Source organism: Thamnophis sirtalis, unplaced genomic scaffold (assembly GCF_051295495.1).
Source record: "Thamnophis sirtalis isolate CommonGarterSnake01/CBP01778 unplaced genomic scaffold, rThaSir2_p1.2 scaffold_6, whole genome shotgun sequence".
Classification (NCBI taxonomy): domain Eukaryota; kingdom Metazoa; phylum Chordata; class Lepidosauria; order Squamata; family Natricidae; genus Thamnophis; species Thamnophis sirtalis.
Genome location: NW_028261386.1, coordinates 94,371,016 through 94,387,040, shown reverse-complemented (window position 1 = coordinate 94,387,040; position 16,025 = coordinate 94,371,016). Strand labels below are relative to the sequence as shown.

The following is a 16,025-nucleotide window of genomic DNA, read 5'->3' as shown; positions in this document are numbered from 1 at the left end:
TCATGTGAGATTTTGAATTAGAATGTCCAATTTAATGAAATTTTGCGAAATACCAGATGTGTTTCAGTTTTCTTGCATGACATTACAGAAAGTCTCAGAGAAAAATCAGTGCAAAGTTTTGAGGTTCCTGTCCCATTGCATAGGCTGTTACAATATTAGCAGTACCTGAAGAGCTCAGATGATAATAACTTGTGCTTCAAATCAAGTTAAAACAAGCTATGAACTTTGTCTTTTAGGCTTCATTTGACTTAAAATGTTTTCCTATAAGAGTACAGGCCCAGATGATGTAACCTTAAAAGAGAGACAGGGTAAAATATAAATGCATTTGTAGGTTCCACCACAAAAGCGCGTAGGACAAAATCGCGCTCGACAAAAGCGCGCTGTGACGTCATCACAGCGCGACGAAAAAGTTCAAAAAATGTAAAAATAAAGCGAAAACCTTGCCCTAAGCCCCCCAAACCTAACCCTAAACCTAACCCTAAACCTAACTCTTAACCTAACCCTAAACCTAACCCTAAACCTAACCCTAAACCTAACCCTAAACCTAACCGTTAAACTAACGAAAAACCTAACGCTAACCCTTAACCTAACCCTAACGCTAACGCTAACGCTCTAAAGCTAACCCTAACCCTTAACCTAACCCTAACCCTAAACCTAAACCTAACCCTTACCTTTATGTGAATCGGCTTGCTTTAATTTAATTTTTATTAATTTTTATTTGAATTTTTCGATCTTTTTCGTCACGCTGTGATGACGTCAAAGGCGCGATTTTGTCGATCGCGCTTTTGTCGTCCGCGCTTTTGACGGGTCACGCATTTGTAAACAGCTGCAAAAAAAATTGAAGTACGCTTCTTTAAAAAAAATTTTTTTAGTTATTTATTACACTTACTAATTTTCTTTCTTTCCTTTCTAATATTTGTATTGTTTTTATCTTGTTAAAAATCTCTTCAATAAAAATTATATTTAAAAAATGGTAAAGGCCCAGCATGTTTATTTAGGCAAGGTGTGCATGCAGGTTTCAGACGCTTAATATGGAAGGAGAAATTGATTATTTATTATGGCTGTCATTTTGTATTTTAATAAAAGTTTGCTTATATTTAATTGTACTTTAACAATGTCATTTATGTATTACCTGCTTCTTGTGAGCCGTCTATTGGAAAAAAAGAAAGCATAATCTTAATAAACATAGGTAAATTTATCTCTAATCAGAAAAGAAAAATGTCATTGCTGATTTCTCTACCTGTTAAATCTCTTTGGAGTACTGTCCAAAGCAGATTTGTGAGGGTGGATTGCAACAAGGCAGAGAAAAAAGAGGAAGATATTTTGCATTGTGTTGGATATGACCATCTACTGTGGTTTCTACATTGCAGTGTTTGGTCCCAGAGCAGCATTTCAAGGCATACCTGAAGCAGATGCTTCCTAAGCGATTTCACTATGCCAATAATAAACGGATTGAATCTGTACATTTTTATATGGACCAGCAGTGGCAGCTTGCCCGGTAAGCTTTTGATTTTTGTTTTAATTCATATTTATTTTATTTAAGTGAGAGCAAATTATTTCTGTTGCTGCCTTATCTTACACTTCTAGCTTGCAGTTCATTCCATAAGAGCAACAGTAGCACATATCACCTTGCTGACGTTATGCCAGGGGCCCATATGGACTCAACTTTCCACCTTTATCAAGCATTACAGACTGGCTTCTACTCATTAAGAATTGCAACTTTTGAAACAGTTGTCCTCTTCTTGGGAATCTCATGAGAATCGGGTTCTCCTTCAGCTTGTTATCTGTGAACAATAGAGACCACAATGAAGAAGAACTAGTTATTTAACTTAACTGAAGTTATTTGAGTGATCATCTGTGAATTCAGACAATCTTCTGTCCTACCTTGTTTGACTTCAGGTGTCTTTACTTTATTTGCAGTGTCGGTTTTAGGAACCGAAGAGGTTTAACAAAAGTTCTACCTAGTAGCAAGGGGGGTATATATGTAGAGTGGGACAGAACATCTGCCAAACAATTATGTAAGCTCCAAAATCTTCCAACTAGGAACTACTGTATGTGTGGTTGGATAATTAACCACTCAGAGAAATACACAGGTCAATAACTGGTTCTTAAAAGAGTTTGGCATGAATGTCACCAAGGATAGAAAACTAGTAAACAGACCTAAGAAAGAGCATTCTATAATCAGGGGCAAAGAAGAGAAGGGCTTACATTGTGTCAAGAAGACTCAATGTGGAAAAGAAAGGCAAGAAGATATTTTGTTTTAATTGATCATGTCAGGCTTATTTGTTACGGAGTAATCCCTGTGTTTTGCAGGATACCATCTGAGCTCAAATATTGCACTGGTGGATTTCATGGATCAGACAATGTATTTGCAAACATGCAGGTAAAGAACAATATTCCAAACTTTTTAATGAACCTAGGCTGCTTTTGGGTTCTTTAACCAGAGATTCTATTTTCAGATTTCAGATTTTTCTCTCAGGCCGAACTTAATTTTATTTCTTTCAATATCCTACAGGATTCTTACTTAGCAAGAGGGCCACATATTCTCTTTCCTCTTCTTTCCTCCAACCTTTCAAGGCACTTTCCTCCATCAAGAAAGGAAAACCAAGCCCCTTTCAATAGATCTTTACTTGGGAGCTACCTTACAGTAACTTCATACTTTAGAAAACAGCAGTTTAAAACGATAATATTGATGTTGAGTTGAAATGAGTCTTATAATCCATCCAATCTAGAGGTGGGTTGCCAATTTTTTTACTACCAGTTCAGGCGCACTCCTGTGTGCTCGCTTGTGCCTGACGCTTCTACACTGCCGCTATTACTAGTTCAGCCAATCTGGGCTGAACCGGCAGCAACCCACCTCTGATCCAATCCAACCCCCTGCTCTGTGGAGAAATTTACTAAACTATCCCCGACAGGTGGCCATTCTGCCAGTGTTTAAAACCTTCACTTTTACTATCAGAAAATTCTTTTTAATATTCAGTCTGCTTTCCTTTGCTGAGGTATAAAAAGGGAATTAAGTTCTTCAGGTCTTTGTATAAATAACAGACTATATTCGGCCCGATTTAATGAAGGGGAAAAAAGGCCCAATACATCATGCAACGCTGCTATGAGGATGTGAGTTTGACACCCCTGGTCCAGTGGTTAAGGTACCGGGCTAGAAAGTGGGAGATTGTGAGTGCTAGTCCCACTTTAGCCTGAAAGCCAGCGGGGCAACTTTGGCTCAGTCACTTTCTCTCAGCCCAACCCACCTCACAATGTTGTTGTGGGGAAAATATGAGGAAGAAGGTGTGTTGGATGTGTAAAAATAACAAAGGCACGATACAACTAAATGAATTTATATATACATACATACATACATACGCACGCACGTGCACACACACACACACACACACACACACACTCTTCTTTGAGTCCAGTACTATTCTTGACAATTTAGTAGCCATTTAGTAGTATAAGTTCAGACAGAGTCAGGAAAGGCTCAAAACTTTCATTATTTTTATTTGCTTTGTTATTTTATATCTGATGACTTTAATGTTTTTATGCTATAAGCTGCCCCAAGTTGTTTGACATGAGATGAGTGGCAAATAAATGTCATAAAAATAAATAAATTTTACTAATTTTGGTGTGTAAATATCAAGACTATTAGTACCTGCTCACTTTAATAAAATGAAAACAGAGTTGCAATATTTAATTTCTCTTAAATTGAAAAACCTGCTCCTTTGTGTGAGTACCCAATGAGATATTGTGGGATGAATTCAGTAGCTGATACCAAATTTGCAAGTTTCATAATCTATTCTTGTTTAAGTTAGAAACATCATTGTGTTGCTGAATGAATCAGCTTGTAGCCAGATGGTAAGCTTCTTCATTTTGTAGTGATGCTAACTTTTGATCAGCTGTGATGAAATGTAAAAGTTTAATGTTTGGGGAAAAGTGGCTAAATAGCTTTGATGGGAGAACTTAGCTGTTTTATATTAGTGAAAGAGAAAATATGCAAATCTTTGCAGTAGAATATTTACAGTAGTTGTGGGGAAAAACTCCAGATGTTTTTAGGAGAAAATAAGAAAAAAAATTCCAAAAGAGATGATGAACTTCATTACTTGGAATGAAGCTGCTTGCAGCTCACTGTAATTTGTCTCAGCGCAGATGTATTCTAAATACTGACAGAAAATGAAAGCAGTTAACTTACAATTCCACTAACATTTGCACAGAACTATGTATGATTTGGTATATATTCTTATTGTTCAAAGAAATAAAAGTAGCCTTAGTTGAGTATAGACCATTATGGAAATTATTGTGGAAATCTGCTGTCAACTATGCTATATCAAACTGCTTTTATCTGGATTTCCTGTGTGACTTTTCTATTTGCATAAATATATTAAGAGGGAAGTCAGCTGTCTTTTAAAGATAGATTTAATCTATCTGAATTCTTCTGAAAGCAAGAATTCAGCAATTTTCCAGGTAAAGACCAACTGGATATTCCAATTTCAATCAGAGTCACTTGGCTGAGTTAAACGGCTATAGAAATTGAATAAGTAAAGTAAATAAATTTGTTGTTTTTGTTGTAGGCACTCTTTATTGGATTTGGACCTGGATTCAAGTTTCAAACAGAAGTTGATCCATTTGAAAATATTGAAATCTACAATTTAATGTGTGGTATGATAAATTGGCTCCCCCCCCTCTTCAATTCAAAATATTTCTGGGAAATACTTACCATGCATCTAGAATGATACCACTTACATTGGTTATATTTATTATACTAAAAAGATGAAAGATTATTTCTGATGTTAGTGCCAATGCCAGTTTTCAGTAACATTAGAAGTGGAATTTGGTCCCTATCTAATTTCTATTTCCCTTAAAAACCTTCTCTTTTGATTCTTCAAAAATTCCCTCTTTAGGATATTCCTCTAGTTTTGATCCATATGTTGAACTCCTCCTTTCAATTTTTATATTATGTTTTAATCACAGTTATTTTTAATTAAGATTTTTTATTTTTATACTTTTATGGAATGTCATGACTGTTATGTGCTATAAAATTTAGCACATATAGGTAGTAACTGTCTATATCCATAGCATGTTTATTGTAAGAATTATATTTAAACTGCGATGTAAAGCATATCTTCAACATCTTTGACACGGTTTTCTCAACTATTTTAGATCTTCTTGATTTAACACCAGCCCCTAACAATGGAACCCATGGAAGCCTCAATCATCTTCTGAAGACAGTCAATTATATTCCCAAACATCCCAAAGAAGAAAGCAGCCCTTCTTCATGCCCTTCAGTGGGGCAAAGGACTTCCGGTGATGGCCATAGCTGCTCATGTAAATCTTTGGTACGGACTTAAAGAAAGAACAATTGCTCTTCAGGGGTAGCAATTATAATTTTGCTGATATTTAATCAAAAACCCTTCCACTTTCATGGTTGTATATAAGGACAAACTTGGATACAATTAATTTAAGATTCTGTCTGTCTGTTTCTCTCTCTCTCTCTCTTTCTCCCTCCCCCCCTCTCTCATATCTTTCTATCACAATCATCTATCTTTATCATATCTATCTATCTATCATCTATCTATCTAATCTTATTTTTACTAAGAACTCAAGATGGCCCCCAAAAAACAACAAACTTATAAGGTGAGTTGAGTTGAGAGAGAATGACTGATGCAAGGACACCCAACTGGCTTTCATGGCTATGGCAGGACTAGAACTCACACTCTCCCGTGTGTGTGTGTGTGTGTGTGTGTGTGTGTGTGTAATTTCATCTTATATATCTATATCTCTACATCCATATCATTTATACGCCTTCCATCTCGCTATCCAAAGCAACTCAGTATCACATTCTGTCAATTAATCAATCATGTTGTAATTTACTATAGATATTTTAATATAATTTTTTATTTGTTTGTTCTGTCTGATGCTGCATAAAAATGACTTCATCTTTTGCTTTCCTTTACATGTAGGGCTTGCCACTGATTCAGCCACAGGTAGATCTTACTACTTCAGAAAGTAAGTATTATAACTGCTTTTAGAAATGGATAACTTGAGCAGAAAAAGTTTAACTGGGAAGTTACTATATAATAGCTGACCCAGTTTGTCTTTTTTCCTTCTGTAGTGAAGAAGATAGAAAAATACAACCTGCCATTTGGGAGGCCTCGTGTACTCCAAAAGAAGCAGAAATTTTGCCTCCTCCATAATCATCGCTATGTCAGTGGATTTAGCCAGAACTTCAAGATGCCTTTGTGGAGTAGCTATTCTGTTAATAAGCATGTAAGTTTGTGGGTAATTCAGTTTTCATTTGAAGAAAAAAGTCATAAAGCATCAAGTAGCAGGAAAAAAACCCAATGTGGCAAGCCAGAGGTGGGCTTCATTTAAGTGGGAAACAAAGACTATGGTAATAAATCATTTTAAATAGTGCATGTTTTCAGCAATGGTTTAAATAAAATACAAGAAACATATGTAGCTTGCCTGTTGAATTTTTTTCTGATTTTTTTTCCTTTTCTTTTTCTCTATGATCCTATGTTTGCATGTATTTCTGCAGCAAAAGTACAAGATAAGCATATTCTTCTCTCTGAGTCATAGAACCAGGAACTAAAACCAGCTGCTTCTTCACAGATGTTCTGTGGAATATATTTGTTCTAAATTTGCATCATCCTCCAGGAAAATCAGGACCATTATTTATCTTGATTTGTCCTTTGCTAGTTTCTTTTCTTAATAAGAAATGTGTAACTTAGTTTTGGGAGAGCTATTACGTTGCTAGACAGATGGATTGAACCACTACTTTTTAAATATAATTTTTCAGTGTATGAATGAATATATTGCATGCAGTGCAGGGATACTTGAATAACGATATTTGAGTAATGTATACTTCCAATGTACAGTTATTGGAAGTATGTGTGACTGCACAGGTAGCAATCTTAGGAACACTTTAAAAGCAGCTGTATCTTTTCCTGATCAGGAAAAAGATGGATAATCCTGGCAAAAGACATGCTTAATTAAAATGTTCTTGACTAATGCTTTCTGAAACACCCCCCCCCCACCTTATACGAGTTCTAAAGTCCATTTTCTCCTTCACATTCAGATTGAAACACAGCCTATACAATGTATGTACATAATCTCTGAATAGATTAGAAATAGAATTTGTTAAAGACCATGCAAGTTGCATCCCAAAAACATCCATATTGCTACCCAATCTTTTGCTAAGTAAAGGCCTATGTACACAGCAATTTGAACATAAGGCTACATCTACTCTTGATTTGGGAAAATATAAAGAATATATAGCATGATAAATCTTGTGAATAGAGTGGTCTTTAGAAATCCTCTTCTCAAGCATCTAAACTTAGCCTGATACATTCCGTATAAACTTAATAGAGCCAAAACAAAACATTATTTCATAATATGGCTGGATTATTGTATGTTGTGAAAAAGAACAGGGAGATATTTTGTCTTCTTTACATACAATATACACAACCACTGGTTACTTTTGTTTTTTTTCTGTTAATTAGGACAGCTGGAACACCTCTGCAAGTGCCACCAAAGGCTGCTTCTACACGGATCGTCGTATTTCTTTAAACAGCAGTCAGATTTGTTCATTTTACAAAAAGCAACCTCAGCTTAACTATGGATTTCTTTTTCCTCCAAGTAATTCCATTTCCTCTCTTATATTGTTTTACTAGTTAATTTAGCTCAGGGGTGTCAAACCCACGGCGTCACGTCATCACATGATGCATCACAACTTTTCCCTTCTTCACTAAACCAGGGGTGGCCAGCACATGACACATCCATCCCACAGGGTACAAGTTTGACACCCCTAATTTAGCTTATAGTTCTGCTGGGTTCCTGTTAAGGTAACAACCAGATACAATGTTAGTTAGTTTATCTGAGATAAACCATGGCAGTGATTAATTAATAGCCAAAATAAAACTTCTTGTTTCTGTTTCTTAAAATGTGTGAACAATCTTCTTTTATATATAAGAATTAAATATTAGCTGTACGTAAGCAATAGCCAACCTAGAAAATCTTTAATTGATATTTATACAAAATGATACTAAGTATGAAAAAAGTGTAGAATTATAATTGGCAGATAGAAGGTACAAAACACCCTTCTTTTAAATTCAAATTGCAAAAAACCCACCATTTTAATGTTAAAATAAATATACAGCTGTAAGTGGTACATAAACATTAAAATGCTCACAGCATGAGCTTCGATACAGTATATTGTGTAACAATGGCCAGATGACATTGGAACCACTAATTCAGAAAGGCTTATGCAAAAAAATAATTCTGAAGTGTTCCATATTTGCCTTTGGAAATTCAGCCACCTTAACGTGTGCATTTATTTTAATATTTAAATTTCGATTTCTTTTTTGTATTCTACAAGTAATTTATGAATTGGATGCTTTCTTGTCATAAATACAATCACCAAATTAGGTGGTATCCTCTTGTTTGAAGCTGATGTTGACTTTTAAGTAGGAATTGCTTTTTGCCCCTATGTGAGTTCAGTGTGCTTGTCAACATTCCTGGGAAATTTTGGAATGAGTACTGTGTTCTCTTTGGTGAACACAGTACTTCACACAATTTGGTATCCTTTAAATATGTTGGGACTACAAGATATATATTGTCCAGTCAGCAGGCCATTAGCCCTGTTAGTTGGTCATTTTGGGACATGTAGTTCACCCATCTTGGAAATGGCTTTGTACTGGTTTAAGAATATTCAGTAACAATATATAATATCTTAAGCCACCCAGAGTTCTTTAGGTATTGGGTGGCCTATACATTAAAATAAATACAGCACATAAATAAACCAATAAGCAAACACATTTGAACATATTTGGACTTAAATATTTGATACCATGTATTTTTTCAAAAGCTAGAAAGGTTTTTCAGATATCATCAGATATATTGATGTACATCAGTTGTAAATGCTTGCTTATATATTTTTATGTTTCTAGATCTGATTAAAGAAGATAAGAAAAATTATTATGAAGGACTTCTCTCAAGCAATATAGCACCAATGTATTCTGCTTTTCAAGGTAAAGGTTAATTATTAGGGGGTTTGGCTTCTTTTAATGGGAAAAATACAAGCTAATAAAATATAATTATTTAAAGTTATGCTCTTGTGATTGTGTCTTCAATAATATACATGTAGCAATGTCCAATGAATGATGATGGTGTTCTATATTGCACTATAATTCTTCAGCCTCATAACAATTTCCTGAATGCCTACATTCTTGATTCTGTATGTCTGCAGTCTACTTCAAATTATCATACCATGGCTTAACAAGTGAAAACAGAAATGGATCTTCTGTTCCTTTATATAGCTTCTTCACACATGCAAGCAGGACACTTCTAAAATGGGAAGGCTAAAATAATCTATTTATTTGGGAGTAAGCCCATTGAGCTCAAATGGACTTCTAAATAGATCTATCAAGAATTGTTTTCAGTTCTATAATCCAGAGATGGATAATCCCGTGGCCACAGATTGAACACTGTGCTTTCTTGGTTGCCTACATTCCTAGGAAGTGTAACAATACTCAAACTAGCCAAGATAGTCTTTATGTAAAACCACAATGGGAAATGTTTATAGTGAGAGAATCATTTTCTATTGATTATTTATGTCTAAAGATTAGGAGAATTGTAGATCACTCTAGAACTATAAAATCCATTCAAGAATTATAAAAAAAAGATGGTCAAAGCAAATGTCATTGTTTGCTTTATATTTGGAAGTCCCAACATTATGCATCAAAGTTAAATTCATTCATAAATATCTCTTGGACTTGAAAGCTCATATCTCAAGCTCCAAACCTCCAATATGCCAAGCACAAAATATTGGGTAGGACTGTGTGGTTCCAACATACTTGCAAATAGTATGTTCACACTGTTTTGATAAATAAGTAAAATAAAGGCAGCCCATGGTTGTAAAACAACAACAAAAAAGACCTTCAATCAGCAGTATCACCAATGGGCTTGGTTCTCTTCAGGTCATGGCATTTTCTTAGTGATATTCTCCCTTGTTCTTTCAGTGATCTGGGAATATTTTAATGCTGTCCTACTGCCATCATATGCTGCAGCCAGGAATGGTGTAAATGTGATCACAGGTCCAATATTTGATTACGACTACAGTGGCGTATATGATACACCAGAAGCAATAAGAAGGTAGGCAGATATCTTTTTTAGCTTTTGTGTGTGTGTTTGAGAGACTATGTGTTTAAACAATCACTTTAATTTAATTTATGGGGACAAACCCCCTTTAAAATATATTTTTCTGACTTAACAGAATCTATATCTTGAAGACATAAGACAATTAGCCATTTATACTGAGCCTATAAATCCCTTTGTGGCTTCTTCCATATGTATCAATGCACTGTATTGGATTTTAACATGTGTAAATTATTTTCTTTAAAAAAAGAAAATTACATTCAAATAAGTATTTTAATACATATTTTATTTCAAATGTATGAAATATATTTTGATATGGTATTTAAAAGCTGGTGGGTGAAACCATTTCAGTGTTCACAATAATCTAAGAGTATTGGTGCAAGTTGATATCAAGGAATATGCATGAATATTCTAACAGTGTTGTGGGCAGAAGCAGGGGAGGAATATCAAAGCACAAACAAATAATAAAAACAGTGTCTTGTCATCCCTTTTACATGCACATCATGATATCCATGCATAACCATGAATCTAGTAAAACTTGTGTTGCAACAATGCAATCCTGATTCTATCGTATGAATGACTCAAATCATGTGGAGGTATCTTATTCATTGCTGTATTAAAAGTATACACTACTTTTCCGTAAAGAATGCCCATCACCATTTTAGCAGTAATTATAAGATTTAGAAAAGAGAAATGCATTTCAAGTACATTTTGGAAACATAATTCACACATCATTAAAATGATATCTAAAAGTTGGAACAGGAAATGGAGAAACCCGTGATTTTTGTTTCTGTCAAATCTATCAAATTTCAATAGTGTGATTTGATAAAATAAATTTTCAAAAATAGATTTTGAAGTCCAGACTGACTGAAAGGAAAAAGAAAATCTCATACAAATAGTCGGGCCTCATTACATATTTTAAAAGTTTATAACAAGTTCTTTGGATTTACCTGGACATAATTCTACTAATAGCTTGTGGAATTGGTTTAGCAAGGGAGATCTGCTCCCTCTAAGAGGCTGTATTACTTCATTGGAGGTTCAAGTGTAAGTTAGCTTATGCTGGATACATCCTATTGTGTTATATTAGGGGTGTCAAGCTCATGGCTTGCAGGCCAGATGCATCAGATGCTGGCCACGCCCACCTGTTTTAGCGAAGTGAAAAAAGTCACGATACATCATGTGATGAAAATATGATGCCGCAAATTTGATGCCTCTGGCTTATCTCTAATGGAATAGTAGATCATTTAAAGCTAGAGTTTTTGTTTAACCAAATAGGTGTATGTTTCTTTGGTGTATGGAGTATGGAGTATGCTCAGTACAACTAACAAGAAAATGTTGCTTTTCCCCGGTTTTAAAATTAAATTCCAGGCACTCCACTAATTCAGCGGTCCTGATTCCCACTCACTACTTCATTATCTTGACAAGTTGTAAAAATATTTCCCAGACACCTTTGCAATGTGAAGGATCCCTTGATGTTATTTCTTACATTATACCTCACAGAGAAGAAAACAGTGAAAGTTGCACAGTGAGTATAACCTTTTAATATATGACACATAAAAATACACAAAAGGTGCTGTTTTTTAAAGTGCAAGTTTCTAGTTTTTATAACAGGTGTGGACAGAGACTTGGAAATATAATAAATGTATGGGAAAAGTTTTGAAAAAGGAAGGATGTTTTGCATAGCCTCATTTCTAGCACCGGCATACATTTTAGTACAACATTAGCATAGTCCTAATTTTGGCTGATGTGGGCATTCATGTCATAGGGGTCTTAAAAGTATTTGGTGTATAAATAATTGTGATATTACTACCAAAATTATTTTTTGCCCTTGGATAATCCTTTCCCCCACTAATGGATCTCTTATAGAGATTTCTGTCATGATCTTTCTGAAGTTTGATATTCAGGCTGCAAATAGAAATCATGGAAATAGCGGTAAATACATATCAAATATAAAATTGATAATTGGGGTGGATAGTTAATACTCTTAGGGCAAATAAAAAATATTCAAAATCTTGGAGAGATCTTGGCCAAAAAAGTGAGTTGAAAATAATAAATTTAAATGAAACACAGGAGAAAAATAATTCAAATCCTGGTCTATAATGCAGATATTTTGGGGATGGGCTGGTGGATGTTCTCTTTGAATCCACCTTGATTCCTGGAAACTACTAGGACAAGTTCTGTTGGTCAGATGTTTGCCATTGCCTGCTTCCTAAAGACCCCAAGGTCCCCAGCTGGTTTTCTGTCTTAAGGCGAGACTAGAACTCACAATCTTCCAGTTACAAGACTGGTGACTTAATCACCAAAGTGACTCACTTAATTGATTTTTCTATTCAGTAATTAAATAGGTGTACACAGGTAGTCCTCACTTTACCACAGTTCATTTAGTGACCGTTCAAAATGACAACGGCAGTGAAAAAAGTGACTTATGACCATTTTTCACACTTACAACCATTGCAGCATCTCCCTGGTCACATGATCAAAATTCAGATGTTTGACAACCAATTCACATGATGGTTACAGTGTCCTGGAGATGCCTCTCTGACAAGCAAAGTGAATGGGGAATTCAGATTCGCTTGACAACCATGTTACTAACTGAACAAATGCAACGATTCACTTAACAACTGTGGCAAGGAAAGTCGTAAAATGGAGCAAACTCACTTAACAAAGGTTTCACTTTGCAACACAAATTTTGGGCTCAACTGGGGTCGTAACTGGAGGACTACCTGTGTTTATGATGGATGCAGGGTCCAGCGGTCTGACAAACAAAGTCAATGGAGAATCCAGATTCACCTAACAACCATGTTACTAACTTAGCAACTGTAGATATTCAGTTAACAATTGGTGGCAAGAAATGTCATAAAATGGGGCAAAACTCACTTAAGTGCCTTGCATAGCAACATCAAGTTTCGACTCAATTGTAGTCATAAATTGAAGACTACCTGTATTTGAAAAAAGATATTGGAATTATAATTGTTCATAAATGGAATATGAATCAACAATGTGACATATGAGACTAAAAGAACTGGGTATGTTTATTCCTGGGAAGAAAGACTAGATGGTGGTACAAGATGGTAGTAGATAACATGGCATATAGGAAACAGTTTTAAAGACATCTTCACACAGAAGATGTAGTTCTGCTTTCTGTTGTCACAGAGTGCAGTACAGAGAATAATTGCCTTAAGAAAGTAATTTCTAGCTGATCATCAGGAACTGGTTCCAAATAGCATTAAGTGTTTAACAGTGGAAGCAATTACCCAGAAAAATGGGGAGCTCCCTTCCACTGACTGTTTTCAAACAATAGCAGAATAGCCATCTGTCTTGCTGCTTTAATTTGGACTCCCATACTGAGCAGGGATTGTATCAATGAATTAAATTGGCCTCTTTCAACATTATAATTCCTTGACTGTTCAGTTCCTGCTGTTACGGGAAAGCAGGCTAAATTGCATGCTGTATTAGGACTGTATAGTTGATACACTTGTAAAAAGTAGTCATGTTTGTTTCTTTGTTTGCATTTGAGCATTTCTGAAAGTGGGAATATGACATGAATAATGATCAATATAGGTTTTTTTAACTGCAGCAGAAAAGTGTTTAATTCATTAGGAAATATATTATAGGAATAGACAAATTCTAGTACCCTGCTAATTATGTTCTAATCTAGCCACAAGAGAGTCCATTGGATTGTAATGGGTCGGACACAACTTTGCGACTAACAACAACAAAAACAAGAGAGTCAAAAGTCATGTTCTCTTCGCATAAATTCCTGGGAATATAGGCAAATGGAAGTGTCCTGAATTGTTTATCTATTTTTTTTAAAGAGGTAGAATGATAGACAAAGAAATGATATAGAACAGGCCCTTAATTCTCTAGCTAAGCTCTGCTGCCCCCTTATGGTCAATAGGTCATGAGCTGTTGAAAGTAAGAACTATTAGATTAACCTTTCCAGCAGCATTCCTTCTTGCTCTGGAGAACATTCTCAGATCATCTTGAAAACAATTTATCAATGTAGCATTGAATTTTTAAATATCTCTATTTTAAATATTGAGCCACGGTGGCGCAGAGATTAGAATGCAGTACTAGAGGCTATTTCTGCTGTTCACTGACTGCCAGCAGTTTGGCAGATAGAATCTCACCAGGCTCAAGGTTGATTCAGCCTTCTGTCCTTTCAAGGTTGGTAAAATGAGGACCAAAATCGTTGGGGGCAATATGTTGGTTCAATAAACTGCTTAGAGAGGGCTGTAAAGCACTGTGAAGTGGTATATAAGTCTAAGTGCTATTGCTATTGCAAAATATCTGCAACATGAACTAAAATACTTTTTTCTTTCTTCCAACAGGTTGGCAAGCCCGAATCCTTATGGGTCGAAGAGAGAATGAGATTTCATGTGGCTCGAGTTAGAGATGTGGAACTTCTTACAGGACTTAGCTTTTATCATGAAGGAAAGCAGCTTGTGGCTGATATTTTACAGCTAAAAACATATTTGCCAAGTTTTGGCAAAGCCAGAAACTAACCTTGTTGTGCTTCTGTACCAAAAAAAAAAAAAAAAAGAGATAGAGAGAGAGAGAGAGACTAGATTACAGCTTTGTAAACATGCTGGAAGATTTTCAGAAGATACTTGGAGCAAAATGGGAACAATGAAGAAACTGTGCCACATTTTGTATCTCAGGGACATGTATTGGACCACCTATATTGGAGTCAAATAGCTTTCAGCCTTATTATTCTCTTCAATGTGATAGAAATGTCTATGCTATTATAAAAACCTGTCTGCAATATCAACGCAACAGATCAAATGGGATAAAAACCAACAGTTCTAATAATGATTTCAACAGTATAAAAAGTGTTTAGGAGTTACTTTATTCTGTCTAAGGTTTTGTTTTTTTACACAGAGGCAAGAACAAATAAACTACAAGTGAACCCAACTGGCATGTATATTTCAAAAGTTATAAGTAATATACAAAGTTTTTTAAATTGTCATTTTCTGAACTTTTTTTCACTCTGTTTAATAAATAGAATCCCACCACTGAAACACACTACTTCGGTTGTTTTGCAGAAGTGGGGATTCAGCCGGTTTGCACCGGTTCGGGCGAACTGGATGTTAATTTTGTATCTGGTTCGCCAAACAGGTTGTTGCAATGACTGGCTGCTCCCACCCACCCTGCCCCTTCCATCCCAGGAGTTTCCACACAGCCCGTTCATGCCAGGTAAGTGCAGAACCTGCATGAAGGCTCTGGGAAGGCAAAAAAATGGGCCTTCCGGAAGTCTGGAAATGGGTCCATTTCCAGCCTCCGGAGGACCTCTTGAGCCAGCTCCTGGAGGCTCGGGGAAAGCCTCTGGAACCTGGGGAAGGCGAAAAATGGGCTTACCAGAAGTACCGGAAGTCCAAAAATGGGCCCATTTCTGGCCTCCGGAGGGCCTCTAGATGTTGGGGGAGTCCATTTTCAGAGGCTCCAGGAATACCTCCGGAGCTTGAGGAGGGTGAAAACTCCCCCTCCCCACTGTGGTGCATGAGGCCGAGTAGGCCACGCCCACCATGACTACACCCACCCAGCAACTATGCATAGAACCGGGTTCTAACATCAATCCCACCCCTGCAGATATTCCTAGTTGGGCATATTGGACAGTAGGGTAAATTATATAACTAAATGTTCCAAAGAATACATTCATTTACTCCATTATTTAAATTATAAACTCTGTTAATTGTCTATGCCAATGTGGATGATGAACAACATATTTTAAAAAAATGAGAAACCAGTAATTGAAATGCAAATTGTATATATGATGGTGCTTTATTCAGTAAGGTTTTTTTTCCCCTCCAGTTCCACAGCCTTAAAAAAATTCCCTAACACTGTCAGGTTCTCAGAGGAAAAATCCAGGAGAGATA

The 16,025-nt window shown here is 35.9% G+C and overlaps 1 protein-coding gene across 1 annotated transcript in view; it reads left to right on the top strand.

Annotated features, from left to right (window-relative positions):
- The window catches only part of LOC106544191 (ectonucleotide pyrophosphatase/phosphodiesterase family member 1), a 47,819-nt gene extending 32,756 nt beyond the window's left edge, over positions 1-15,063 (top strand). Inside the window, exons 15-25 of the mRNA XM_087718473.1 lie at positions 1,371-1,498; positions 2,314-2,383; positions 4,566-4,653; positions 5,155-5,330; positions 5,955-6,000; positions 6,107-6,261; positions 7,497-7,632; positions 8,943-9,023; positions 10,014-10,146; positions 11,518-11,674; positions 14,481-15,063. Of these exons, the coding sequence (XP_087574599.1) occupies positions 1,371-1,498; positions 2,314-2,383; positions 4,566-4,653; positions 5,155-5,330; positions 5,955-6,000; positions 6,107-6,261; positions 7,497-7,632; positions 8,943-9,023; positions 10,014-10,146; positions 11,518-11,674; positions 14,481-14,654 (1,344 nt within the window). The 3' untranslated portion in view covers positions 14,655-15,063. The remainder of the gene's footprint in view (positions 1-1,370; positions 1,499-2,313; positions 2,384-4,565; positions 4,654-5,154; positions 5,331-5,954; positions 6,001-6,106; positions 6,262-7,496; positions 7,633-8,942; positions 9,024-10,013; positions 10,147-11,517; positions 11,675-14,480) is intronic.
- Positions 15,064-16,025: the final 962 nt, after the last annotated feature.